Source organism: Pyxicephalus adspersus, chromosome 4 (genome assembly GCF_032062135.1).
Source record: "Pyxicephalus adspersus chromosome 4, UCB_Pads_2.0, whole genome shotgun sequence".
NCBI lineage: Eukaryota > Metazoa > Chordata > Amphibia > Anura > Pyxicephalidae > Pyxicephalus > Pyxicephalus adspersus.
The window spans coordinates 57,731,914-57,758,570 of record NC_092861.1 but is presented as its reverse complement, the minus strand read 5'-3'; the positions used below and the strand labels follow the sequence as shown (position 1 = coordinate 57,758,570).

The 26,657-nt window shown below is 33.8% G+C and overlaps 1 protein-coding gene across 1 annotated transcript in view; it reads right to left on the bottom strand.

Moving 5' to 3' along the window:
• Positions 1-3,166: 3,166 nt before the first annotated feature.
• LOC140329775 (uncharacterized) overlaps positions 3,167-26,657 on the bottom strand; it is a 35,425-nt gene continuing 11,934 nt past the window's right edge. Inside the window, exons 20-49 of the mRNA XM_072410167.1 lie at positions 25,960-26,082; positions 25,084-25,206; positions 24,376-24,498; positions 23,563-23,793; positions 23,115-23,248; positions 22,866-23,030; positions 22,276-22,422; positions 22,054-22,181; positions 21,890-21,939; positions 20,538-20,711; positions 19,483-19,623; positions 18,459-18,578; positions 18,143-18,348; positions 17,747-17,825; positions 16,735-16,908; positions 16,510-16,611; positions 15,013-15,249; positions 14,673-14,813; positions 14,165-14,343; positions 13,203-13,362; positions 11,825-11,926; positions 11,233-11,400; positions 10,219-10,292; positions 8,155-8,234; positions 7,562-7,734; positions 6,287-6,431; positions 5,515-5,703; positions 4,966-5,009; positions 4,685-4,791; positions 3,167-3,960 (exon numbers count right to left, since the gene is read on the bottom strand). Of these exons, the coding sequence (XP_072266268.1) occupies positions 3,910-3,960; positions 4,685-4,791; positions 4,966-5,009; positions 5,515-5,703; positions 6,287-6,431; positions 7,562-7,734; positions 8,155-8,234; positions 10,219-10,292; positions 11,233-11,400; positions 11,825-11,926; positions 13,203-13,362; positions 14,165-14,343; positions 14,673-14,813; positions 15,013-15,249; positions 16,510-16,611; positions 16,735-16,908; positions 17,747-17,825; positions 18,143-18,348; positions 18,459-18,578; positions 19,483-19,623; positions 20,538-20,711; positions 21,890-21,939; positions 22,054-22,181; positions 22,276-22,422; positions 22,866-23,030; positions 23,115-23,248; positions 23,563-23,793; positions 24,376-24,498; positions 25,084-25,206; positions 25,960-26,082 (4,070 nt within the window). The 3' untranslated portion in view covers positions 3,167-3,909. The remainder of the gene's footprint in view (positions 3,961-4,684; positions 4,792-4,965; positions 5,010-5,514; positions 5,704-6,286; positions 6,432-7,561; positions 7,735-8,154; positions 8,235-10,218; positions 10,293-11,232; positions 11,401-11,824; positions 11,927-13,202; positions 13,363-14,164; positions 14,344-14,672; positions 14,814-15,012; positions 15,250-16,509; positions 16,612-16,734; positions 16,909-17,746; positions 17,826-18,142; positions 18,349-18,458; positions 18,579-19,482; positions 19,624-20,537; positions 20,712-21,889; positions 21,940-22,053; positions 22,182-22,275; positions 22,423-22,865; positions 23,031-23,114; positions 23,249-23,562; positions 23,794-24,375; positions 24,499-25,083; positions 25,207-25,959; positions 26,083-26,657) is intronic.

Genomic DNA, 26,657 nt, shown 5'->3' with positions numbered 1-26,657 from the left:
TCCCCCTTGCCTGTCAGTATGATGTCTGGATGATGGCCTACAAGCCAGACATCTTTGCCCAAGTTACAGAGATGGGAAGGTGATTCTGCCAGGACTTTACTAGTCAGTTCTAGTTTTCTATTGCTCTGTGCTGCTAGGACACAGCATTGGAAGGAACACTGTTGGTAAAACAAGCCAGTTCTAATATTCATTCTGCAGAATTAGGTAAGTGTTACCAATGCTTATTGTCTGTTATTCTTTACAAGTGAAGACGGTTACAGTCTTGTGCAGTGTGACCCAATGAAAATGCGTATAAGAACTGAAGTCGAAAAGGATGCTCACCTGTATGAGCGAATAATAGATTCAATTGCACACATTCTGACAAGCAAGCCTTGCATGCTCAGTTGTTCATTAATGAGCATCAAAGCAAAGACCATTTCAAGAGAAGAAAAGAAAGAGAAGGGGGAAGAGAAAGAAAAGAAGGGCAAGAAGATAGAAAGAAAAAAAAGATGGGGGGCTCCCTTCAGCAGAAGCATACCCTCATCCAGAATTTGCTAATCATTACCAGTAAGTGGAGGATGTATGAAAGTTCAATCAGCAAGTACCCAAGTAGTTTGTCATTCTGTCCCAAGAGGAATAAATCAATTTTTACATCCCCTATTTGATCAGTTTGTATGAACCATTCCCAAACAGTTGGTTGTGTGGTTGATTCTAATAGCCTGGGAACTACAGTGAAATTGTGTACATTCTGCTACTTATTTATGTCTGCATTGAAGAAGGAAGAAAGAGTTCTCTATTTTTACTCCTGCTTCTATCCAGCTTAAATAGACAGAGACTGAAACCAGAAAACCCCCCATCCTATTGGGGGTAATAGTTAGTAAGTCCGTGAGCATAGGAAAACACTCTGGGGAAAAAAAAAGAGGCAACAAGGAAAAAAAATAAGAGCAGGTTAGACGAACCTGTAACCACTACTGCAATACCACGAAAATACGTACGTATGGACTACTCATAAAAGGTCTTTCTAAGCTAAGGTTCCTTAATAAGTAAAAAAATCTTTAATGCATTAGGTTGGGTCTAGGTGGCATTTATATTCCAGAGATTCTAGAAATAGCACCCATTTGCACAACATCATCAAGATATTTCATGCCAGTACTATACTGGATGTGGACATGAATTCTTCCAGTCTTGTTAAAAGAACAAAACCACAACTAAACAGCTAGCAACAGTAACAAAATGTCTTAACACAGAATTTTAGTTTAGGAAAGGAAATAGGATAAGCTTCAAATATAAAGGTGAAAGAGAATTGTGTCCTATGTAATAGCTTAACACTAATATGGATTATACCAATGCTGATAAAGGCATCAGACAGTTGGGAGATTTTAGGATGAGATTCATCCCCTGTTTTGGCCACCTAATGGGTTATGCTCATATCTTACTGGTGGCCATGTATCTACCATACACAGGTGTCTGTAGTTTGAGGTCACCACCAGCATCATGACTATCAACCAGCTAAGAAAAAAGCTCACCAACAATGGACCCTAATGAAGTGTTGTTTAAAAATTTAGGCCAAGCAGGGCACATATACAGCGCGCATGGGTGGATGTGTACATCTTCTCACTAGATCCAGCCTGGCTGGCTTCCTTTTAATAGCCTATTGTGGGTTCTGCTCTGCCCACTCTGGAGCTGAACATATGATGTACCTTCAACATTCCCACAATGTGGCTGGGTTTTCAGTTGACATCTGGTTTCATTAGCTTTTCAGTAACAGAGCTCTTAACACTTTTTTATTTATAACATGTCCTTATTCCTGAAGAAGCTAAACAAGGCAAAGGGATTGCTTTTCCCACTTCCTTGCTGCATTGCGCATCCTTTTTTCACAGGGGTTTTCAGGGGATTGTACCTCTGTTACTTATATTACAGTACTGTTAGTGGATATCCATAAGTACATGCTGTGTTGCTTTTAAGTTTCATGGTTATATGTAGTTATGTTTTTTTTACTCTTGATGTAAATTAGGAACTTGCATTTTTTTATTTCTTGTTTTTATTTGTATTGTTTTTGAGAGGCCTTTAAAAATTCCAATGTGACCCTGTGAACATATAAACAAATGTTCGTATTCAGCTTGGATGGACATACATTTTTGTGGAACCTAGGTGAACCCTATATGCTTCTATAGGTGGCCATAAATTTCAATACAACTGAAATGTTTGAAGCCAAAGTTCAATTTCTATCATTAAATTGAAAATTGCATCAAGAAAACCTTCGGCAATTTCATACATGTAATACTTTTTTACATTTCTTATTGTATAGGTACTGATAAATGTTGATGATAATACCATAAATAAATTTCAAATGTTGAAAGCATTGCTGTGTGATGTATGCATGCCACATTGTTCAGAGACTATGCTAATGACATTTTTTCCATATTTGTTTGAGTGGCTGTACCCATGTGAGTGGTAATGTTTTGGTGTTTTTGATTAAAACTAAACACAGCATATAAGCACAAACACCTCATACTAACTGTCAAGTAGGATGGTTTAGGCTTATTTAGGCTTATTATGCAGCCACAGGACCTGGGGGTCTTGTAGATAACCATGAATGTACTCTAAATTATTATGGAGTCAAATGTGAGGCTATCTGTATGACAGCTAAAACTTAACTTAAAGGGGTCATGAAACAGGACAATGATCTCAAGTACACCAAAAAATATACAGCAGAATGGCTGAAAAAGAAAAAATTCAAGTAGTTGTAATCCAGCCCTCCAACCAAATTAAAATGCTGTGATGGGAGAGCTAACCTCTGAAGTAACGTTGTAAAAAAAAGGGTTCACATAGGGTTCGCAAAGATGTAATAAAGTCATACAGAAAACTATTACCGCAAGTTACTGCTGCTAAAGGTGGTTCCCCAGTCTAATAAATTACAGGGTGACATTACTTTTTCACACATGGCTTTTTCATTTTGGTCTCATGTTTGTTAAAAAAAATTATATATATACAAATTGGCTGCAGTTAGGGTTTTAGTTTTACATATACTGTCTGATGAGTTTAGCCAAATATCAATACTGTAGTTTCCAGTTGTGATGGGTACAACTGTGCAGTAAATTCCTTGCAGCAAATATTACAGGATAAAGTTTAAGTAAAAGAAAATTGATACACCATGATCCAACAAAGTAAAACTAAACTCCAAGAGGGAACATGAATATTTTTTTATTAAAACTGACAAGCATTTCAATAGAAAGAAATACTTTATCAGTAAGTTTAGTCAAAATCATTAGCATATTAGAAGCTCTGGTGCATTGCATATTAGGTGGAATATTACATAGTTTGATTAATTAATACAGTTTATAAGATACAAATTACACCTTTAAGATCAAATGCTATACAAGGCTGATACAAAAATATACTCTTAAGTTTTTTTAACAGTATGTAACAAGACAAACAGGCAATATAAACTGAGGAAAGCCCTAATGTTCAGATGTATTCAAGTTTAAAAATCGAAAAAACTGTTTTTACAGTACTAAAATATATTGACAGGTCTTTGTGTAAAAACTATAAAAATTAACATGGTATCAGCCTATTCCCATAAAACTTCCCTTCATTACAGTACAGCTTTATGAAACCTTATAGAGCTTTTTATTCAGAGCAGAATGAGAGTATAGGCTTACCTCTGAAATACATCCTTACTTAGCATAGTGATTTCATCAGTAACAAAACACAAGGTAAGATAGGCAGCATGTTGTTCTTTTAGAGTAGGGTTATTATTTAATAAATATTTTTAATACAGAAGATGTACAACCCCTAACTATAAAGGGATGCAGTTCCATTAACATTTCATTATATTTGGTAATTATTAGACAGTCTGTTTCTTCTCTGTACATATCACTTTAAGGAAACATCATGGAAAACTTAAAAGCTTAAGTTTAATTCAGCTTTTTATCCATAATTGTTCACATTAGTATTAAATTCTGGACGTTTTATCTTGACCTAGGAAAAAGTAAAGAAAAAATAAGAAATTTGATTCAATGTACATATTTAGTGCCTTGTAGTGCATACATGAAATGAGTTTCTCTGGTTTCCAGCAACCAAATGAAATGCTAATAACAAAATAGTACCTTCATGTGAATTACTTTAGTAAATACTGAGGTATTTAAAAAGAGGTTGTAATTGCACAAAATGTTATTTTCTTAGGAACTTTATTGTTTTCCAAGCTGGTCAGTTTTTTTGGTTGCTAGGTCATATTCAAGTAAATATATAAAAATCAACTGGCTTAAACCATCTTCCTGCATTGAACAACTGCCCTACACAATTTTCTTCTTGGATGGGAAATAAATAGCATATGCTCTATAAAAAAAATACTGTTTTCCTTGCATAAACTTGCAACACTGGGCAGAGCCAAACCATGCAAATTGTAAAAACAATAAAGAAGGTGAGTATTCCATCATGTACTTTTTGCCGAGTAGGTGGTGCCTAAATTTAAAGACAACTTTACTAAGAATGAAGCTCCCATTTAAGTGAAATTAATCTGTACATTTTGTTAAATTTCCCTTCACATTTTTTTGTGTTCAACACAGGCACCAGATTATGTGCAGAAGCAATTTATCCACAGGAGCAAACTCTTTTTATATGCAGTAATAAACCAAATGTTAATACACAAATAATGATGAAAATTGGACTGTATATCAATAGATACACAGTAAGTGATACATACCTCTGACATACTGTCGACTTTCTCTAAGTGTGGTTTCCAGGTAATCAAATTCGGAGATTTATCTGTGTTTAAAGATGGGATCTCTTTTTCTCCTAGTTTTTCAAAAGCTAGACATTTGAATACAGAGAAGTGTTACATATCTTTCCGAGCAGTAGATATCAATAAAATCAGTTCATATACAAATTGTAAAAGTACAATTTACAATTAATAGGCAGTTACATGGAAATGGTAAAGGGGTGGGGGCAATGTCTGAGCTACCCTGGTGGTAAAGATATGCTCACCTGGAAGGAATGATGGTTTCCAGCTAAATCTTGTTTGGTACAACCTGAAAAAAACATACATATAAGGCATATCACTTATAGAACAAGTATGAAGGCAGAAGGGATATGTTACCTCTTCAAGATCTACAAAAAACAAAATAAAAGATTTGGGTGTACCCCAAATCACAAGAATACCACATTTTACATATAGTACACAAGGGCAAATGTATGATATTTAAGAAATTGATTTTTCCCCTGTTATAATAAAATAGAACTTGAGAAAATTACATCTTTGTAGAATAATAACCCACCGATTAATGTTTTCAAAAACAATCTTGCAGAATAACTAACATAATAGTTTAAAACATCTGTTTGGCTTTCTGCTCATTGTTTTGTAGTTTCACAGTATATACATTTATCACTGTATCATACTTTGTCCCTGCAGTATCATATCTCTGCAATTTGATCCACTGTCTGTTGCTTTATTAATATACTTTTTGTTCAATATTAGTACAAACATGGCATCTTTTTGGGAACATATACAGCAAACAACAAGTATTTGTCACTCACTCATCTGTATCGTCATATTCATTCTTGCTTTTCCTCTTGCAATAGTAGTATACTCCCAAGACTATACCCAGCATCAGCAGGAAGAGGAAGGCCAGAGATCCAAATAATATTCCAAAGAATGCATTAAGTTTCATGGAGATATTCTCACAATGTTCACCAGAAGTGATATAAATAGAAAATGGTTTACATCTGAAATAAACCAAAATGCAAAATGAAGAACATACAGTTGCTTTTTATATTTTGCCATTTTTTCAATTGTTGATTTATTAAAATTTGGAAAACACATTATATGCAGATATCAAAACAAATAAAACACCCTTCGCTCATGGTTTATGGGTACTAGATTACTTAAATCTTCAGCAGAGAAAAACAAACCTGATGTGCATATACAGGAAAACAGCCTAGCTGGGCATTATTCTTAAACAATTATAATTCAATACATTTAAATAATTGGATTGTATATTCCAGCAGACTGCAAAATAATCAGCCTAATGAGAGAATTCAAAATGACCCATAGCTGTAATCCTTTGCTATCACTTTTCCAGTTAGGAAAGTCACGCAGCTAAATCCCACATAATCTTAGGTAATATGCGTTATTCTTATCAGTGACAAAAAATATCACAGGCAAAGCAATAATCTTTGTATGTAGAATGGACAGAGCAGTGGAAGGCAGAGCTAATGAGGGTGTTGGAGTATATAGGATGGGGATAGTAGGCTATTGCTATAGGTGCAGGCTTTGAGACAACATTATTAGGAGAAGATGTTTACTTACGTGCAGGTAGCATTGCCTTCAACCAGTTTACAAATTCCGTTTTCCGTACAGTATGAATTACATTTGGAAACACATTCAAACGTTTTGCTATCCAGTACATAGCCAGGCTCACATGACATTAATTTCGCCAGCTCATCTGCACTCACTAAATAAAAAAAAGGGTTATTTAATTAATTTATTACTTTAAATGATTTGTGCTGCTTTCCTAAAAGACACTACAACATTACTACCATACACCTTGAGTCAGGTGAATGATAAAAGTGTATTGAAAAAAAAATGAGAAAACCCACACATATTCAGACTGATTCATATATCATTGCATTTCTGTTAGGAGATGGTTATCTGCCTGGCAATCCCATGTTGTGCCATCACACTATCAAGCATAATTTATTCTGTCCATCCATGTCACTTGCAGCAGTAAAGAGAACAAACAAATAGCAGCTTCCCTTTAGCCATTCAGCCTGAGATGTACTTTATCAACATCCCTAGCACACACTCTGGGGCTATGTTGATTTTGTAAGATTTACCATTGCTGACCTTGCCTGTTTCTGACCCTGCCAGTGTGTGCTGTCTGGGTTAACATTTTGCCTAGGACCTGACTCTGCTTTCGAAATGCTCTTAAATTCCTTGTCTGGTGAACAGATTGCTTGTCAATAGCCTGTATTCTGATCTTGTCTCTGCAGGAATCTTGGTACTGCATTATCTGTGGACACCTAGTTCTCAGTCAGTCCTTCGCCAGACGCCATCTCTTAAGCACAGGTTTTTAATCCACATACTTTAGTTGTGTTATGTGTTCATTAAAAGCATCTTAAATTTCCTCAACATCTCCCCTACATCTTATTCTGTTTGCCACTGGACAGCAAGGTCATCACAATTTTTAAAGAAAATTATGTCTTCTCAATTATGACATTTGGGTTCTGTTGTATACAATGTGAATTTAAGAAGTTCAAGATGCATTTTGGAATTGTAAAGTGTTTTTATCCATGAAACATTTTTTAAACTATAAGGATTTTGGGACACTTAATTCAAAATCGAGGTATTAGCATGGATGAATCCAGGTCTTTAAATACAGTTTTTACTACTTTAGTTGGCTACAGGAAGTCTACATGCTCATTCACACTTTGGCAAGCCAGGTTTAAGTAAGTGTTTGCCACTATAACTAGTTAGGGTTACGTCAGGAAGTTACAGAGCAGCTAAATTTCCTACCAACCAATATAAGTATGTGATAACAGTTAACAGCAATATCACAAATTGTAAAGAATGAAAAACACTTACACGAATCACCATTTTGTACATCAGTTATATTTAGTTGTGTTGTGCGTTTGCTTCTTTGTGTTTTTTGGGAAAAATACTTCAAAAGGTCTTCATTAAGGAATGTAATTATTGTCCTATTTGCCTTATATGTAAAACGTGCTGTGAAATTTGTAGACCAATTATTAGTACTATTCCTGCAAAAGAAAAATAAAAAAAACATAAACATACAAAAAAAAATACTCACTAAAAAAAAAAAAAAACCTTCGACTTTCACATATCTGCTTTTTGTATAAAGAAACAGCAACAAGACAAAGCAAAAATATAATAAACTGAACAAAGCAACATTACTTGAAGTTGCTGCACCAACTAAAACTGGGTGGTGCTTTTGGCCAAAAGTAATAATGATAGCAGAAATCTATTAAACTATTAATTATAACTAAAGAGAAAGAGAGAGAGAGAGAGAAAGTTCATCACAAATACTAGATGGCAGTTCCCTGAATAGGTTAACTGTGTTCTGTATTAAAACCTTCTAAAAAAACACAGACCTTAAACTAAATACAACAGAAAACAACTTTTCTTAATGCAAAGCAAAACAAAAAACAGGTTGCACTTACGTAAGGTTCCCCATCACACTGGTTGTTTTATCAAACAAAGACATTACATAAAGTGGAGTTTTTTCTAGAACTGTTCCTATCTGTATGGGAACATGAAGATGAGATAGATGGTTTCAGCACTTTTGTTAAAGATTATGTACAGTAATCATTGATTTGGAAGTAATTATAACCTGTAATTAAGTCACATAGATAGTAAAGACACATGCATAAAGCGGTATCATTTTCACTGTTCTATCTGTCCTTCCCTAAGCCATTCTCACATCCGCTTAGTAATATCCTAACAGCATACATTTGGCTAAAATAGCACCTTAGTTCTTTTTTCTTCCTTTCTACTGTGAGTAATAAAAGTGCTGATAGGGTACTTAAAGCAAAGTAAATGACATGTTCACATCCCAAGAAGAGAATCAACCTATGATTTAGGAGAGGAATATGTACCAAATTCCACCAGTCACGAAAGGCAGCAATTATACGTTTGTGTACACTTCCCAGTTTTGTCAGGTATTTTCTGATGGGCAAATGAAATTAACTGATTGGTCAAATTGGTCAAGGCTCTTCGCTATTCTTCTTTATAGATATAAACATATGTTAGGCTGATGCAGAAGTGTACATATCTTCTGCCAACCTCTATTTCAAGTCTTTATATAGCTTGATGATCTTGTTAAAGTCAGAAAGCTTACATATAAAGCATATATAGATTTTTATTTACAGGATCATATTATAACCTTTGTTCCAGAAAAGTAGGATCCTCAACTATTGCTGAATAATTACCATTCATGATTTTTTTTTATAGATCTAATATCAAGGGAGCACCTGTAGCGTTGGTGATGTCCTATTACCATTGTAACACATTAAGCTAATACTAATCACAATCTGACCTTTTAGAGCAGGGGTGTCAAACTCTCACCCGCATGCCAAATCTAGCCCGCTGCAACTTTTTTTTTGCCCCCAAAGAAATCTTAGATATGAATTGCAGCTGGCCCACTGCTGCATTGAAATAGGGACGCTACTACAATTCCCGGCATCACTAGCATCTATAGACCAGCAGCCTCTCCGCCTATACGTGGCTCCGCATTGGACTGTTTTATACACGCAGGGAATTGTAGTAGCGGTGCTATTTCAGTGAAGAGGGAGTTCCAGCCACTCATAACATTAAGCCGCGCATGGGACTGTTTTCTTGACGCAGGGAATTGGAGTAGCAGTACTATTTCAGTTTCAAGTTTGGGCGGCGACTTTTTCTAAGTTTTTAATTTTGGCCCACTGTGTATTGAGTTTGACACCCCTGTTTTAGAGAATCAGAAAATGTAAAACTAATAAAAAAAAACATAGTAGGGAGTATTTACTTAAAGGATTAAGCATGCTTACATTATATTTTTGTGAATATTTCATTATCCAACAATGTGAAGTGAATTCCTGATTATTTATTTCATTTACACATGATTGAATAATTAAAGTAAATCTTCACACAAATAATCATTTAAGAAGTCTTATTTTCTTTAATAAATTGGTCCCTCGCCATTAAAAAAAAGTGTTTGTATCTATGTCTTATACTACATCATGGTTAAGGACATTATTTCATAAGGAGCACAGTTGGAAGAAAAATATAAGAATTATGAGAGTTCTTCTGTTTCAGACCTGTTATATGTATAGAAGAACCCATGCTGCAACAAAATTAGTATTTCTGCACTTGTACCTGACAAAATGTTAAAACCATTTTTAAAAGAAATATATGTTTTTCTTAACATACAACAAAGAACTTTTCTAATATCATAAGCAATATTTTCAGTACACGTATTGAGTTTTATCGATTTGTAAAAATAGGAGTTTTAGTTTGATCGTTTTATTGATATTTTACCAAAATTAAAGAATCTGTAAGTAACAAAGTGTAAGATTTTGTTTCCCAATTTCTTTTTACCACCTATGAAATACACACACAAATATTTATTATTTGTCTAACAGTGTTTTATGTCTATCTATTATATTATTGTGCTACAGCTTCAGCGATTTAGCTAAACATTCCGCTTAATATTTTATAGTATATTATGCATTACTATTAAATACACATACCTTATAGTACACATCTTCTTTATTAAATTTGTCTGTAGATTCAAAGGTTACATACACAGACTTTTTTGTTGTATCTGTGAACAAGAAATTACCAGTTAGAGTATAAGATTGGATATTTAGCATTAACAATTTAGCTTACTAAAATAAGGTTTAAACCAAGGGCCTCTTTTTTAACAATAATAAAAAAAAAATATATATAAATATATATCTATATATATATATATATATATATATATATAGGAATAAACACATTAAAATGTCACCACAGAACTATTGATTAAAAGTTTTAATGAGTTTTAATAATGAGAGGCTTCAAAAAAAGTATCTAATATCAAAGATCATTCAATACAGAGCTGATTGTGACATCAAATAACAAAGCGTTGCATATATATATTATAATTGATTTTAATAATTATCTGAGGCACTAAGGTCAGTTGTCCTTTATTTTGTCATAATGTTTCCTTAAATAATAGTTTAATAACACTCAGAGATATCAGAAGCTTTGGAGCACAGTATACACAAAATTAGGTTCTTCAAGAGATGGTCCTACAGACAAAATCCTCTCCTCCCTCAAAGCAGCATATATAGTTTTAGGGTTGGCAGGAACAATAAAAGTAGTAAATAAGGGGTTCTATTTATAAAACATGGAATGAGACATTCCTTCCAACATTCGCTTGTGGAAAAAAATTACTGCCATTGAAACGCATGGTTCTGGAATATCCCCAACAGGGAATGTTTTATAAACAGAGCCCAAGGTGTCTTCTCCACTGATTTTCTCAGTTGCTTTTAGCTTGAAATTTATATGTTAAACTTCTAACCAGAACAGAGTCAAACATGTTGATTTGTACGCACTATTTTATATTTGCAGAAGACACTATTTTATAAAAACTCTAACAACAAAACTAAATTTCATCAGTTTTTTTTTTCTTTGCGGTCTATGTAGCAGTTGGGAAGATTTTCTAAAGGGGGTTACAAGCAAAAACAATATACTTTTAGACCAAGTTGTAATCTTACTTGAGGGTAGTTGTGCTTGATATCTGTCCTTTGTTTCAGTGCAATAATCCCCAGTATAGGCATCAGGACACTGACATACAGGAGTGCAGAATGGTGGGCTTTTTGTACATGTTCCCCCATTGCTGCAAAAACTGGAATCACATGCACCACAACACGATCTGCCATCCCCTGTAGATGAGATGAAACAACATATTTACACTTTCATTGTTTTTACTATTTGAATGGGAACACCTGAAACCTGTTGATAACATACAATGTGAGCAGGATTCCCATGTTTAAAGACATTTCTGCCCCGATAGTTATCACCAGCCAAAATCATGTTCAATAATACAAAATCACAAGATAAAAAGTATTAAAAAAAAAACATGATTCCGCTTGCATGATTGGATGGTTTTAGTGAACAAAATATCAGCCAATAATTAAGCTATATGACACTTTCTGGCAAAAAAATAAAGAATAAATAATGATAATAAAAAAGTGATCAATCTGCACAACAGATTGTGACTGTGAACAATCAAATACAATGAATTACATACTCTTACAGAACACTTTACGCAGTTGCCATATGGTCCTGGCAGGAATGAATACTCACCAATAAATCCTTCTTTGCATGTGCAGTTGTAACTTCCAATTGTATTGTTACAATATGCATATTCACTACATGAATTATTTTTTGTAGAACATTCATCATAGTCTAAAAAAAAAGTAAATTCAGTATGATTATGCTTCTTTAAAGAGAAAGAATATAACATACAAAATATCTTTCTGGGGAGACCCTGCTGAATGTTGTGTCCCATTTATTCAGATTTCTAAGTATATGTGAACATGTTTATGCTGGCCGTGTACTAGATAATAGATTTAAATGCCATAGTTACTGGATTTGACAAGTCCCCAAAAAGCTACCCCAATAAAAAAAGAAGTACCCAAAAAGCTACACCATTTGCAACATGGATTTGAACTTGCCACAGAAGTGCTTTATTTAACTACAACAAACAAATACATAACTATAACCAAATAAAATGTATCCAACATTCGTTTTTTCATCCATGTTTTCAGAATGATCTCTCAGCAATGAGCACAGCATTTTCCCCTGCAAATCCTCCCTACCATTTGACGTCCACCCCAAATTATGTAAGACTTCTATATCATGCATTAGCCCAACTAATTGTTTAAATAAAGAGCGCTCAAAAAACATTTTTTCAAACTTGCCTACCCATCTTCTTCTGTCTTTTGAAACCATCACTACTTCCCACCAGTACATATTCCCCTTCTATTGTGTGTAAATTCCCCCATCTAGTAGATTGTAATCTCTTCGGGGCAGGGTGCTCTCCTCCTGTATCACTGTCTGTATTAGTCTGTCATTTGCAATCCCTATTTAATGTACAGTGCTGCGTAATATGTTGGCGCTATATAAATCCTGTTTATTAATAATAATAATAATAATAATAATAATAATAATTCCTAACCCAGTCATGTAGTCCTTCTGTTTTTTTTAATTTCTCAGGGATGAGGCCTAATAAAAACAGTTAATTTATGGCCAATGTTGGTATTATTTATGGTCAAAATGCTTTCTTTTTGTTTTGTATTTGCTTTGTATTTGTATTTAGTGTTTTCTATATTATGTACAGCGCCGATGATGATTGGTAATGTTATTGATTTTTTCTTGATAGTTCATGTTCTTATGTTTCTATACTAATGTCCTGTCCTCTAATGCCTATTTCTATATAAAAAGTAACATTTTAAAAACAATTTCAAATTGGTAAAAATTAATGAATACATGAAAAATACATGAATTCTAATTTTGTGCCTACATGGGACAAAGCACTTCTAAGCAAATGTTGATGTAAGAGTAACAGTATAGATGTTTAGAGTATAATATATACAGTATAAAATAAATAAAAACATAGGAAAATTATTAGTAAGTGTTTAGTATAGTCTATACTAGAAGAACACAAACATAAAATACCTACCTGTACAATGGAGTCCATCCCCTGTGAAGCCAGCTGGACATGGCCCACATCCATTCGCATTATCGCATGGCACGCTAGGGTAGCAGCTTTGCATACAGCGATTAGGTGGGTTCTGGCAGAATTCTCCTGTATAGTTGTTTGTACAGACACATCCAGCAATCTGATAATGAGAAGAATTAGATTTTCAAATGGTGTTCATTATGACTGTACAGTAAACTATACTTTGTATTATCTTCTGTAAACATTGTTCCCAAATATAAATATCAACCTAATATTTCTGCTGAACATTCTTCAAGCAAGAACTTCTTTCAGAGAGGTGACTAGAAAAGCAATTTTGTGCACAAATGTGTGTCATAAAAAACAGATTGATATGAATTTAATTTTTTCATCTGTCATTTCATTTTTTTTCATATTTAATACCCTAGATACTTTTAATTCCAGGTATAGTGACAAAGATTATATACACATGTCAGATAATCATCACCCAGGTCCTGCTCATTTCAGCCAAAAATCTGCCACAGCTGACCAATGAATGTCAGTCTGGAACGACCACCATGCATGCCAATGGAGAAGAGAGCACAGGAGGGTGCCACTAGCTCGTCCTCCTCACTTTCTATAGAACAGGCGCTGTGTGTACAGCACACTGGAAAGATATTGAAAGATTATTTCCAGTGACCAAAATCCTACATGTGTACATAGCCTAAAACTTTAAACTAAGCTGTGGTAAGGAGTGAAGTACTGATAAATTGGCTGACTGTAGAGAGATGGCTTCCCTGCATACTAAAAGAAGATGAGAGCTCCACCTGCTGGTACAAAGTGAAAACTAATAAAACACAATGGGGATTATTTGCCATGGGTAAAGATTTAAATGATCAGTTTTGTGGATATGATTCTTTTTATCATTTTCATATGTTAACTTTTCAAAACACTGTACATGGGTAATATACATGTATCTGACTTACTGAAAGAGAGCTGCTATTAATTTTCCTTGTCATGTTGTAATTACACTGTTCTTTTAGTGTACAGTTACAGATAACAAAGCTGGGCTGTAGGGTAGATGAAAAGCCTTTGGACTCGGTAGCTACAAGGGTAAAAACAAATCCTTCTGTATTCTTTGGTGTCCATGTTAAAGATCCATTTGCTGTTAAAAAAAAAGAAAATGTTGGAAGTAATACAAATTTTGCTAAATACCATAACAACTATATATATGAGAACTATGAAAAAGAAAGTTTTTAAAAGTTTACTTGTTTTGACTAATACACATTTTACTAAGAAGAATATATAAAGAAAACAAATGTGAAACAAATGCCTGCTTAGCCATGTTTCTCAGCATATATAGGCTTTTTGTTGGGATCAATAGTCTGATTTAACAAAAAAAATGTAAAAATCAAAATAATAAAATTTAACAGTTTATATACTAACATTTACATTGAAAAGCAGTGTATTCTTATTACAAATGTGATTACTCACCTAACAACTGAATGTCTGGGTTTGTGTTGGGGTCAGCTGAAAATGTCACACCTGTTCCATTGGAAGTAAAATTTACCGTGATAGCAGTCTTTGTGAAGGTCTGAATGGTTCTAATGCCGTTGATATAAGGTGGTACAGCATCTGAAACAACAAGTGTATATCCATTATTGATAACCAAGATACTGGAAACTCTCCAGAATTACTGGAAAGTTGTGGGGAAACAAACTGACATTTATTCTTTGCTTTTGTATAAACTACAAAGGCAAGTTTTACTGAGCTATAACAGTATAATCTGAGATGTAAAGTAATTAAACTACTCACTCAAGATAAAGATACTTACTTAGTGTGTCCTTGATTTGCTGCAAGTTTCTATAAACAGCCATTGTTGCTAAGCCCAAATTGGTATTGTTAGTGCTCATAGCATCATAGATACATTCGGTTTTGTTATTGCATTTCTTCTGCAACGTTTCATACAGTGTTGAATCTTTAGTTATCAGATCACTTAAGAACATTGGCGTAAATGAGCTTCTTCCAGATGTGTTTATTCTTGTAAATAAGGTATTATTTGTGGCATTCCCTATATTGTAAAAGAAAAAAGAACAGAATATTCAAACTATGAAATCAATTGTGGAATACTGATTAGATGCTGAAAATCGTTATTGTTATTCAGAAACCCATAACTGTATAGTGAACACATGGCACAAAGATTTATTCTTATTTTAGCACAACAATAAAGCAAAATAAGTTCAGGATGGGTGTGATTATTTGTATCTATATAAACTTTTAGCAGTTTTTATTAAACAAGTATGGCTACCACATAACCCAACAAATAGCGTTTGGAATAATTGCTACATATTTCACCTCATCATGTACAATTCACATTGAATTTTAATTCAATTGAATTTTACTATGCTATTAATATAATGGTATTTAACGACTACTTGTGCTATTTTAAAACTGTAGGCTCAGTTTAATAATATGGGTGAAAAATTGTAACACACTCACTGAATGATAACAATTTTAAAAAAAATTGCAACTATTACAGGAGCAAGTTATTAAATAAAGTAAGCAGTGGTGGTAATATAATAAATCTTAAATCATCCCTAATGTCTGAATTGTACTAATTACTAAAATATTAGTAAGTTATTCTCTTTTATTGTAAGCTATTTCTGGGCAGGGTTCTCTCTTCCTGTGTCACTGTTTGTATCTGTCTGTCATTTTATAACCCCTATTTAATATACAGCGCTGTATAATATGTTGCCGCTATAATCATATTGTTTATTATTTATTAAAAATATTAATAATTAAAATAAAAAGTGCAAGCATTACAAATCAGCAAAGAAAAAGAAAATAACCTGTTTATGTACTTTTTGAAAGGGAAGTATATTCATTTCAATGTTTTTGGATATATTTGTGACAAGATTGGAGTAATACAAAGGGACATGTGTTAAAGTTTAAAAATGTGTTTTTGTGTGTATTTTGTCATTAAATACAACCTCGAATCCCGCTTATTGGTGCTTTGCATTAGTTTTGCTTTCTTTCCTGTTAAATTCTAATATTGAAGAATATGAATAGGCCCCCTCATTGAAATCAATGCATTCTCTGCGTGGCTGAGCAGGATGATTATAAATTCAGTGCTACTTCTTTTAGCTAATGTGAAAAACAATATACTTTGCCCTAAGTAAGAAATAAGTATGACATAAAGACTAACAAATTTGTAATAAATAAGGTTACAATGTGTTTAAATATATATCGTCCAAATATCAAAATCTGTTGCTATGGATTCTTAAAATCAAGCTTATCTGTGCCTTGATTTATTGTGTAACAAAACACTTACATAACAATCCATACTGATATATGGCTTCTTCTGTGCTGTTCATGGGGATGGTTGTGCCATTTGGTCTAGTGAAATCATCACTCTGGTTATTATTCCAGGTACCTAAAAAATGTTATGTAGGTAAACAAGAAATAATTACACACACATAATGCATAAGAAAACTAATGTGAACCCCTATAATGCTGTGCCTGCAGAATGGTCAGGGCATAGATGAGAGATACTCACCCAACAATCCTGTTGTTTTGCCTAAAAACTGACTTGGAAGGCTGGACACAGCACTGAACATTCCATAATATTGAGACACCGACACAGACAGAACCCCTTCAAAGGTTGCAGTTATAGAGTCATTTTTCAGTAAAAAGACAGCTGGGTTGCTGTCATTAATCTTGGCATCCATGTCTACAAATCATAAAAAAACAATTTGTTACTTGTTATATAGAACAAAAAACAAGTTTCTAATGAACAACAGGGTCAAGTAAATTACGTCACTAAACATATGTTCAATGTGTTATTATATGTCTTACAAAGGTAGATGTGGTATACTTTAGGGAGAACAGAAAAGGGGCAATTTTGACAGGGGTAATTAGTGGTTTTTAAGATTAATTTTAAAATCAAGAAATGAAGATATAACCTAGACTTTCCACGTGATTACTATTGTAGGAAGTAAGTTTAAAGTTTTAAAGAGTAAAATATTGTGATAAAGTTACTTCATTTAAATGTGTAGTTCAACCAGCAAGGGACATAGGAAAGAAATGCCAGCCCAGTGCAAAGCTAAAATAGGAAAAATTGAACATAATGGGCCTGATTTATTTCAGCTCTCCAAGGCTGGACAGGATACACTTTGCTCAGTGAAGCTGGGTGATTCAGCAAACGTGGAATGGATTTCTTAGAAGTAATTTACTATTTGTTAGCAAATGTTTTCAATCCTGGCCCAAATTCATTCCAGGTTTGCTGGATCACCCAGCTTCACTGGTGAAAGTGTATACTCTCTAACCCTGGAGAGCTTTATTAAATCAGGCCCATTGTTCTAGCTATGAATTTGGTCAGTGATGTAAGGAACTGTCTGAACTTTTGCCTGCCAAGGCTTTCTAACCTGTATATTATAATCATGATATTAAAGAATCTAATAATTGATAATTGATAAAGAATCTATACTTATAATGGTCACCTTATTAAATCTATATTGAACTGACACCTTTTCTTTTAACACTGTCCACAGAGGTATTTATGTACCTACCTTCTGAGTAACTGAATGACACAATCTGACCATTCACAAAGGTAGATGTACTATTATCACTTTCAAGGTACCACTCCACCTGTAAAAAAAATAACAGCAATGATATTAGGTTTTTAAATAAATTGTGACATATTAGTCTGGATTTGGTTTGATTCTCCACAGCAAGAGGCCATTCCACCCAGACACGCTAGATAAACCTCTACTCAATATAAATAGGCAGACTTTCTGACAGGATAGTTACTGATATTTTCTTTTTTACTTAGAGCTTATCTTTAAACAAAATGTATGTATTGGTTTGTAGTTAACATATTCTCAGGGCATCACTAAACCCTTTGATTTATTTACTTTTTGTTTTTAAAAACTGAAATGTAATAGATTCACTCAAATTACACTCACTTTTATAGTGGCATTGCTGGAGGAGTACTGTACAGCAAATGCTTTGAAGTTTGTAGCTTGTGCACCAGGAGTTTGCTCTGTGCGCCCTTGTAGAGTGAAGTTGATATTGTCAGCACATGCTTGAACAAGTGTAAAATCTCCAAGTCCATTGAACGTGTAGCTCAGTCCATCCAGAGATGTCATGTGAGGATCTCCAAACATCCACCCTCTAAAATAGAAAGTGTGTATTTCTCTAAGCATTTTTCTTTAAGCAAAATAGACCAGATATACTGAAATGCTGGCTGACACTGTAATAAAGAAACAGTATATAGTTTACCTGGAGCTAAAGGTCTGTAGGTAGTACAGCTGATTGCAGGTCTCTTCTGCATATACATTGAACAGAATTGGGGATCTTCCACTTGATTGCAGCATGTGTCATATGCATCCAGTTCAGAGTCTAGGATACAAGTTTGCTGAACATGAAAACTGACCTTTCACAAATGGTGAAATGACAAATACTGGAATTTTTTCATTCAGTTTGCAGTGCCATATGTACATCAAAGATCCCCAAGATCAAACCAAATTAACACTCAGCTATTAATACTGGGGGAAAGAAAATTGGGGATATTTAACAATTTCTATATAACACAAAATAAAGTGTTAATAAATAGATGAGTGTCAATAAATATGGATGCTCTGGAGAACTTATCTTAGAGTTAAGTACCAAATAGAAATTATAGATAATATATATTACATTTGGAATGCACCTTTTTATGATAAAGGAACTCAGTGCCTTTACTGGTTATATAGGTCATTGCACATAATTGCCTTGGCAGCCATATTTGCCCATTTTGTAAATAAGCTCTGCTTGTCTGTACCTGATCACCACAGTTGTTCCACTTGATTTTTCTACATATATCAATACATATTTACAAAACTTAGGCATGCGATAGAAACAGACCATGGGCTAACAATCGAACTATGTTTACTACATTGGGGCCCCTCCCCATGAGACATCACCAAAGGGGGACATCAAATAAAACCTGACAAAAGGTCTAATTCTTCCCAGCTCCAACTAAAATTACTAGCCAGAGTTACGCTTTAAAATAACACCTTTAATATGGGTATTCAGTAAATACATATGATTATTTTCTTCACACATCTGCAAATAATACATTTATTTAATTATTGTAGACGGTATGGCACTGAAATACTAAAGGAGTGTTAACTGTTTTTTTTTAAATAACCAATATTGTCCTTTTATTTGGATACGACTAAATGTCTAAAGCAAATACAGCTTCACTTTGATTGATGAACATTTTCTCCATCTTTATTAAGTGAACCCCAGTATTTTCACTTACCAGATTTCGAAGATGAAGAGATCCAAACCCTTTCTTGGAACCCTTCCAGGAACTGATTCTTACGATAGTACATGCACCTTACACCAGCATTATTGTTATTGGAAAATGTGCTACGGAGCAAGCTGATCATGCTGCTGCCACCTATACGCCCCAAACAAGATATAGAATTTAAGATACTGAAAAGTAGATATATTGTCGACATTACACTACAGCAGCTGCAAATTGTAACATAAACAAGCAAAAAGCCTTAAATTAGTAACAGATGCAAGCGCCAATTTGCTAACTCTTAAGCTTAGCAACAAAACTAATGCTTTATGCATTACCTGACTTCAGCAAGTCAGGAATCTTGGTCATTTGTTATAGGCTACAGACTACTTAAGAATTCAAACTGATATTTTACTGCTGACTGAATTAAGACAAAAGGAAATGGTACTCATAACATAGCAATGCAGCCTTAGTTTTAATAATACCTAAAATATGACATGCATTTTATCTCTCTGCTTCCTTATGTGTAAGAAGAAGGAAACATGAGAAAAGCAGAAGAAAGATGGACAATGTAAACATAAGGGAAATGAGAGAAATGAGAAGAAAGATAGGAAAACAAAAGAAAGATGGGCAATTGAAAGGAAAAGAAATAGAAATGAGAATGGGGAAAGGGAAAGGGAGAGGGAAATAAACTGTATGGAATATGGGGGGGGGGGGGGGGCATTGAAAAAGGATTGGAAAATAAAAAACAAATGTGGGGAATAGGAAGGTAAGTAGAAGGTAATGGGAACAAACAGTAAAGGTGACAGGAAAGGGCATGGAGAGGAAAATTATAGGAAGGTAAATAAAAAGATGAGGGGAACAGTTTTTGTCCAGGAATTTCTCCACTCTCTTTATCAATTACCTTTATATCATATATAAAATACTGGATTTACATGTATACATTTGAATAAAAACACTAATTAAAGTTTTGATGTTGTCCAAGATAATCATAAAGTCCAATTTAATATTATATTTTATAATCCTATAACAGTCAATAGTAACCAATGCATTGCATAAAAATGCTGTACCTGATTTTGTTGCTCTGTATCGGGAATCAGAGATCCCTTGACTGTATAAGCAGGGACAGGAGAGCAAAGCTGAGTTCCATGATGATGGTGAAGGCTGAGCATTGTACCAGTTAAGACATTTCATACGACTGTTATCTAAAAGTGTACTGTTCAGTAACTTGAGACCTTGCAATTCTGAAAACAAAGATACAGAACTTTTGGTTGAAAAAAACTCACTAATAATAAAATTCCACAGTATTTTATTAATAATATATTATAAATAGCCACATTTTTAGCAGATAATTAATGTAATAGAATGGGGAAACAAACATAAACTGAAAGCAAGTGGCCCATAGAAAATGCTCTGAAATTAACTATAAATAGATCTGTACAAAGGGGTAGGCGTGGAGTGTGGGTGTTGGGGGGGTATAGTACTTAATAATGTGCAAATAGTCACAATGAAGTGGCATGATGTAGTTGTATTATGTTGACACTAGTCGCTACCCCTTGGTATACTTTTGTGTCTCTCCATGATTTTGTGAAGATTCTCATGATGAAGACTAAATGAGACAGACAATGGAAGACAAGTATCTATGAAGGAATACATTAGCCTTTTATTTACTAAGTGCATTACTTCTGTGGATTCTAATACTTCATTGTAACATGCTTCACAAAACCCATTCAAATAAACTTACATGGACTGACTAGTCCAGATGGTTCTTAATTGGAAGACATACAGTATATCAATTTTTTCAATTGTTTCTTGAGGAATAAAACCAGTAAAACACAAGGAAACAAAACTAAAACTAATTCATTGACCATAAAATACCACGTGAATATGTTTTTACTCACTTTTTTTTCAAATTGTATTGCATGTTTTTATGTATTTTTAATGTTTGAATAGTACATGGTTTTATTAAAAAAAATGATGCCAAATGGTGAATATAATGTCACAACATGGATGTGGCACTATAATTCTATTGTTTTTCAATGCTAAAATATTGATTCTGATATTGAATTATTAGGTTAACACTGATAGGCAAATTAAATTTTTGAACTTGTATGTTCTTATGCAGAACAAATAGGTAGAATTTTGACTCGACTTAACATAAATAAAACACAAACGAAATATAAAGATGGGCACTGTTCAAGGTTTGATAGTCTGTTTAGCCAGTCAGAAGGAGACAGAAAGTAAAGCCACATCCAGTATGCACAAAAGCATGGGCAAGAAGCAGCAGCACACTGATGAGGAGATCTTATGCCTCTATTGTGCTATATTAGATACAGTATAACTAGAATACCTGTACTGCTCTCCTGACTTAAATTTACACATGTTCTAAGATGGCCATGATTGGTATTTGAATGGTTCATACCTGAATTACTTTCGATAAATTTGCTGCTAAAAAAACCATCCATATTGCCACTAGAAAAGGAAAACAGACATTATTATAAAGATGTTTGCACTGTTACTTTTTAGATGTTTATGTAAGAGAGATAAGAAACATTATCAAATTAATCAGTGGTAATTAAAATGTACCTGCAGTAGCCCATCAATGGTTTTGGGTAGCGCTTAGTTAGATCCCATTTCATTCCACCATCTTTATATAGCATCAGCACATAGGAGCTAAATCCATCTGTGGTCAGCACAGCCTGGTATGTGCTAGTCTACAAGTGTACAAAATGATAGAATATCACAATGAGACACCTTCTGAAGTTATGTTATCTCTGTTTGTTGTAAAATTTATTATATGCAACTTACTTTGACATCATTTTCAGTTGCTGGATAAGCAGGAGCATTTTCCCAGGTAATCTTCAATGTCCACTGAGCAGTATATGAAGTTTTTGTATAATTCTTAATCAAGTCTTCAACTTTTGGAACTATAGAGTTATTTCTTGACTGATATTCCTGTTGTTTTTAAAATATGTGTTTATTATAATTTATTAACGTACAAACATTTTTATACAACTTTCTCATCTCACATTTTTTAAAATTATAGGAGTATTTTTTCTGAATCGTATAGTAACCATAAAAGCACTGAAAATATAATGAAGGTGTCGGCATGCTATTGAAAGTATCCATTAGGCAGTATATGAAGTTTTTGTATAATTCTTAATCAAATCTTCAGCTGTTTGAACTACTGAGTTATTTCTTGCCTGATATTCCTGTTGTTTTCAAAATATGTGTTATTTATTATTTACTATTTAAATTTTTTCATAGAATTGCCTTACATTTCTCCACACTGTTGATGTATTTTCTGAATGATATAGTAATCACGAAAACTCCACAAATATACTGAAGATATGGGCATGCTAATGAAAGAATAAAAGCATTAATCTTGGTAGACTCACGTTGTAATAGGTAGTTCCCACATTTTTGGAGAAATCCGCATCATTCCAAAACACAGCTATTGAGGCCAAGGTACAATCTGTACCAAATCCATTGACTGGAGGATTTGTATATGAGAAGATATCATTTCTGGATAATGGGAAGATGATATGGCCATTGTCCGTGTACTAGGAAGAAAGGATAGCATTGAAATGTTTTAGGTAAAGTATATACATTTAAAATTAGAATTTAACTAAATAATAAGTACTTACATAAATCAAATTCCTTAATTGGTTTCCAAATGGAAATCCCATCAATGGCTGGAACAATGGAGAAGTAAAATCTGTGCTTCTTTGGAGGTAAGTAGTATCATTAGCTTTTGATCCATAAGGAAAAAGATCTACTGCTGTAACAATCAAAAATATTTTACAATGCATAATCATGTTTAAAGGGAGGTTATTGTGTTTAAAAATGTGGATATTAAAATATATGCATATTATAGAGGCAGTATCTGCATGTGTAGGTTTTCTTATCTAAAGTTAGGTCGAAAAACTGCAGGCCAGAAACAGTCAGCTCTGGCATAGGAAACTACACAACTGTAAGAAACTGTACATAACTGTACAAAACTTTAGCTTGAAATAATAAAGTAAACACAAGAAAACTGATATATTACCAAAACATACAGAGAACCGCTAAAAATCTTCTGCTAGTATTGCTTACCTGCAGCTGCAACTCCACTTGTGGTATGCACAGTAGTTGTGGTAGTAGATGATGTTGTTTGAGTTGATGTAGTAGTAAAAGTTCTTGTTGTGGTAGTACTACTATTTGCGGTTGGTGCAGCAGTGGTGGCTGTTGTCCGATTTGTACTTGTTCCCAGATCCGTTACATTTACACCAGAAGTGACAAAAGTTGTGTTTGTCTCAGGCACTGAAGTGGTGAGGTGTAACAGTGCTGGCATTAGTAACAGGAACTAGAGTAGTGATGGTTGATGAGGGTGTTGTTATATTCTCCATTGTTATAGGTTGGCTAGTTGCAACTGTTGTCATCTGTATTGCTACAAATAAAAATAAAATTCTCATAATGTGCCTGATATATATGTATTTAAAATGATAAGATCATCAATGCATTTTGCATGTTAATATAATATATAATCATAATGATAACTGACATTATTTTCATTCTGAATACTATATATTCAGAATGAAAATAAAATTCCTCTTCAAGCTTTCTAGCGTATCCCCATGTAAAATAGACAAGTCCTGTGGATTTAATATGAATAATGGATTGATCAAATCTATATGCATGGAATAAATACCCAAAGGAACCATGTTACGCATAGATATTTCATTAAATAAAATATTTGTGTTAAACAACTCCAGCTTGGTTATATACATAGCTGGCTTCCAGAAAGCATTAGATCATGGAAAGCATTCAGAATTTTAGCACATATCCAGTGTTCTAGACAGATCTTTCACTCTCTAATTTTTACTGGATAAAAGTTGTACATGATCTGGAATAAATACTGGAACTTACCTGTGCAGTTAACACCATTTCCTGTGTAGTTTGCCTTGCATTCGCATAGGTAAGAGCCGGCCACATTGGAGCAGATTGCATGCTCAGAACAGTTAAGGTCATGAGATAAACATTCATCAATATCTGGAATAACACCCATAATTACTAATATTATACGCAGAATAAACATATTAGAGTTTTCAGTTGCATTAATAATCAATGTGAATATTATTTAACTGAACTTTGATCATTGCTAGATTCTAAATTTAATACAAACATTTTTAGGCATGGAGATTTATTATGTTGAACCTACAAGTAGTAACAAAGCATTTATTCTCTTTCCTATCTATCTTACTATAGTGTTAATGCATACTCTAAATAGAGCTAGCAAGATCTTGTTCTTGAAACTTTACAGACGATTTTAGTTAAAAATAATCAGAAACTATTTGTTTCTAGTATCTCTTCTACTATACAGTACTCTGTCGTATCTACCAATGGCTGACAATAGATTAGGTATATTTTCCTGTTCTGTACAGACATTCTGAGTTGTGCAGTGTGCCACCAATACTACAAACCCCAATGTCTTCAGAAAATGCTTAAATATTTATGTTAAAGTAAGTTTACCATGAGTATCGTTCATACTAGACAACTGACTTAGGTGCGGACTCTATGACAATCTGAAATGGTCTGTGATTTCATACCATGTTTATTATTATTACTTTTACGTACCTATGCAGCTGTTATTAACCTCCTTATAACCATCCTGGCAAAGGCATTTATAGCTCCCTTCTGTATTTTCACAACGTCTTCCTGCACCTGTACAATACTGGCGGGAGGCGCATTCATTAATATCTGCAACACAAGCAAACACAACTTTTGTGGGACCGCACTGTATGGTAAAAAAAAATGTTATATCTCATAAAACATATGATGGGAATTTTTTCATCAGTTTTCTATAGTACACATTGCAGTTGTATTGTCTTGATAACCATTTATCTTTTCCTTTTTAGTTTTCTGGGGAAATTACAAATTGGAAGAAGAAGTTAGGTTTGGTTACTTAGTTGCTAAGTACAAATACAACCAGAGTTTCCATGGTCCACAGAGAGTACAAGACCCGATAACACATAAGCTGCTGCAGTCTTTAGATGACACCTATATTTTGCTGTTTTTTCATGCCTGCAGTGGAAACCTTCTTTTTGTTTTTTTTCAATACCTTAGACTTTAATTTACAATTATGCACTTTTCAGATCCATTCACCATTTAGCTATCCAGTAAAGTGGTATTTGTGGCTATGAAAGAACATAGTGGTATGGTGGGTGGGGCCTTGGTCAAGGAAGTGGGCATGAAATCTTAATTTCAAGAAGACAATTATAACAGAGTCACGCCAAGGGTGCACAGGTGAGATTTTAAATCGTTTGTCTGCATGTGCCCATAAAAAAATGTAAATCTTTATCAGATGCACTTACATACAAGCCAGGTAATCTAGACATACACTGACTTTAAGGCATTAAAGAATATGTAATTTTGTTTTTAACTCCATGCTTGCTACATAGATTTGGTGGGATTTGAGAGGTGAAACCTCACATCCATCTGAACAATACATACCTTCACAGGTCCCATTTACAAAAGCAAATCCATCATTGCACGAGCAATCATAGCTGCCAATCGTATTGTTACATAAGGCGTTTTTTCCACAAATAGAAGAATGTGTTTGGCACTCATCAATATCTGAAAAATTATAGTAACTAATTATTTTAGAGTTTATGCAAATAGATATTACTAGAGATATTAAAGGGGGGATAAAAAGAGCAGAAATAAACTGCTCTTTAACTGCTCTACTAAAGAAGCTAGTAGTAAGGAAATAGATTATTTAGACTAATATTTAGACTAATCTTAGTAAGACTGAAAAGATAGTTTATGCGTTATATGTCTGTATAGTAAAACAGACATAGTAAAAAGTTCTAGTGTAAAACTAACCAGGTTGACATCTTCAATATTAGTGTAGATCTCTTTGATTAAGACTAAAAACAAATTTAAAAAACCTATACACACTAATTGGGCCCGATTTATTAAAGATCTCCAAGGCTGGAAAGGATAAGCTTTCATTAGTGAAACTGGGTAATCCAGCAAAACTGGAATGGATTTGGTCCAGGATTCAAAACATTTGCTAGCAAATAGCAAATGAATTTTAAGACATCCATCCCGGGTTTGCTGGATCACCGAGCTTCACGGATAAGGTGTATACTCTAATGCCTTGGAGAATGTTAATAAATCAGGCCCTCATTGTGTGAACATTGATTTCA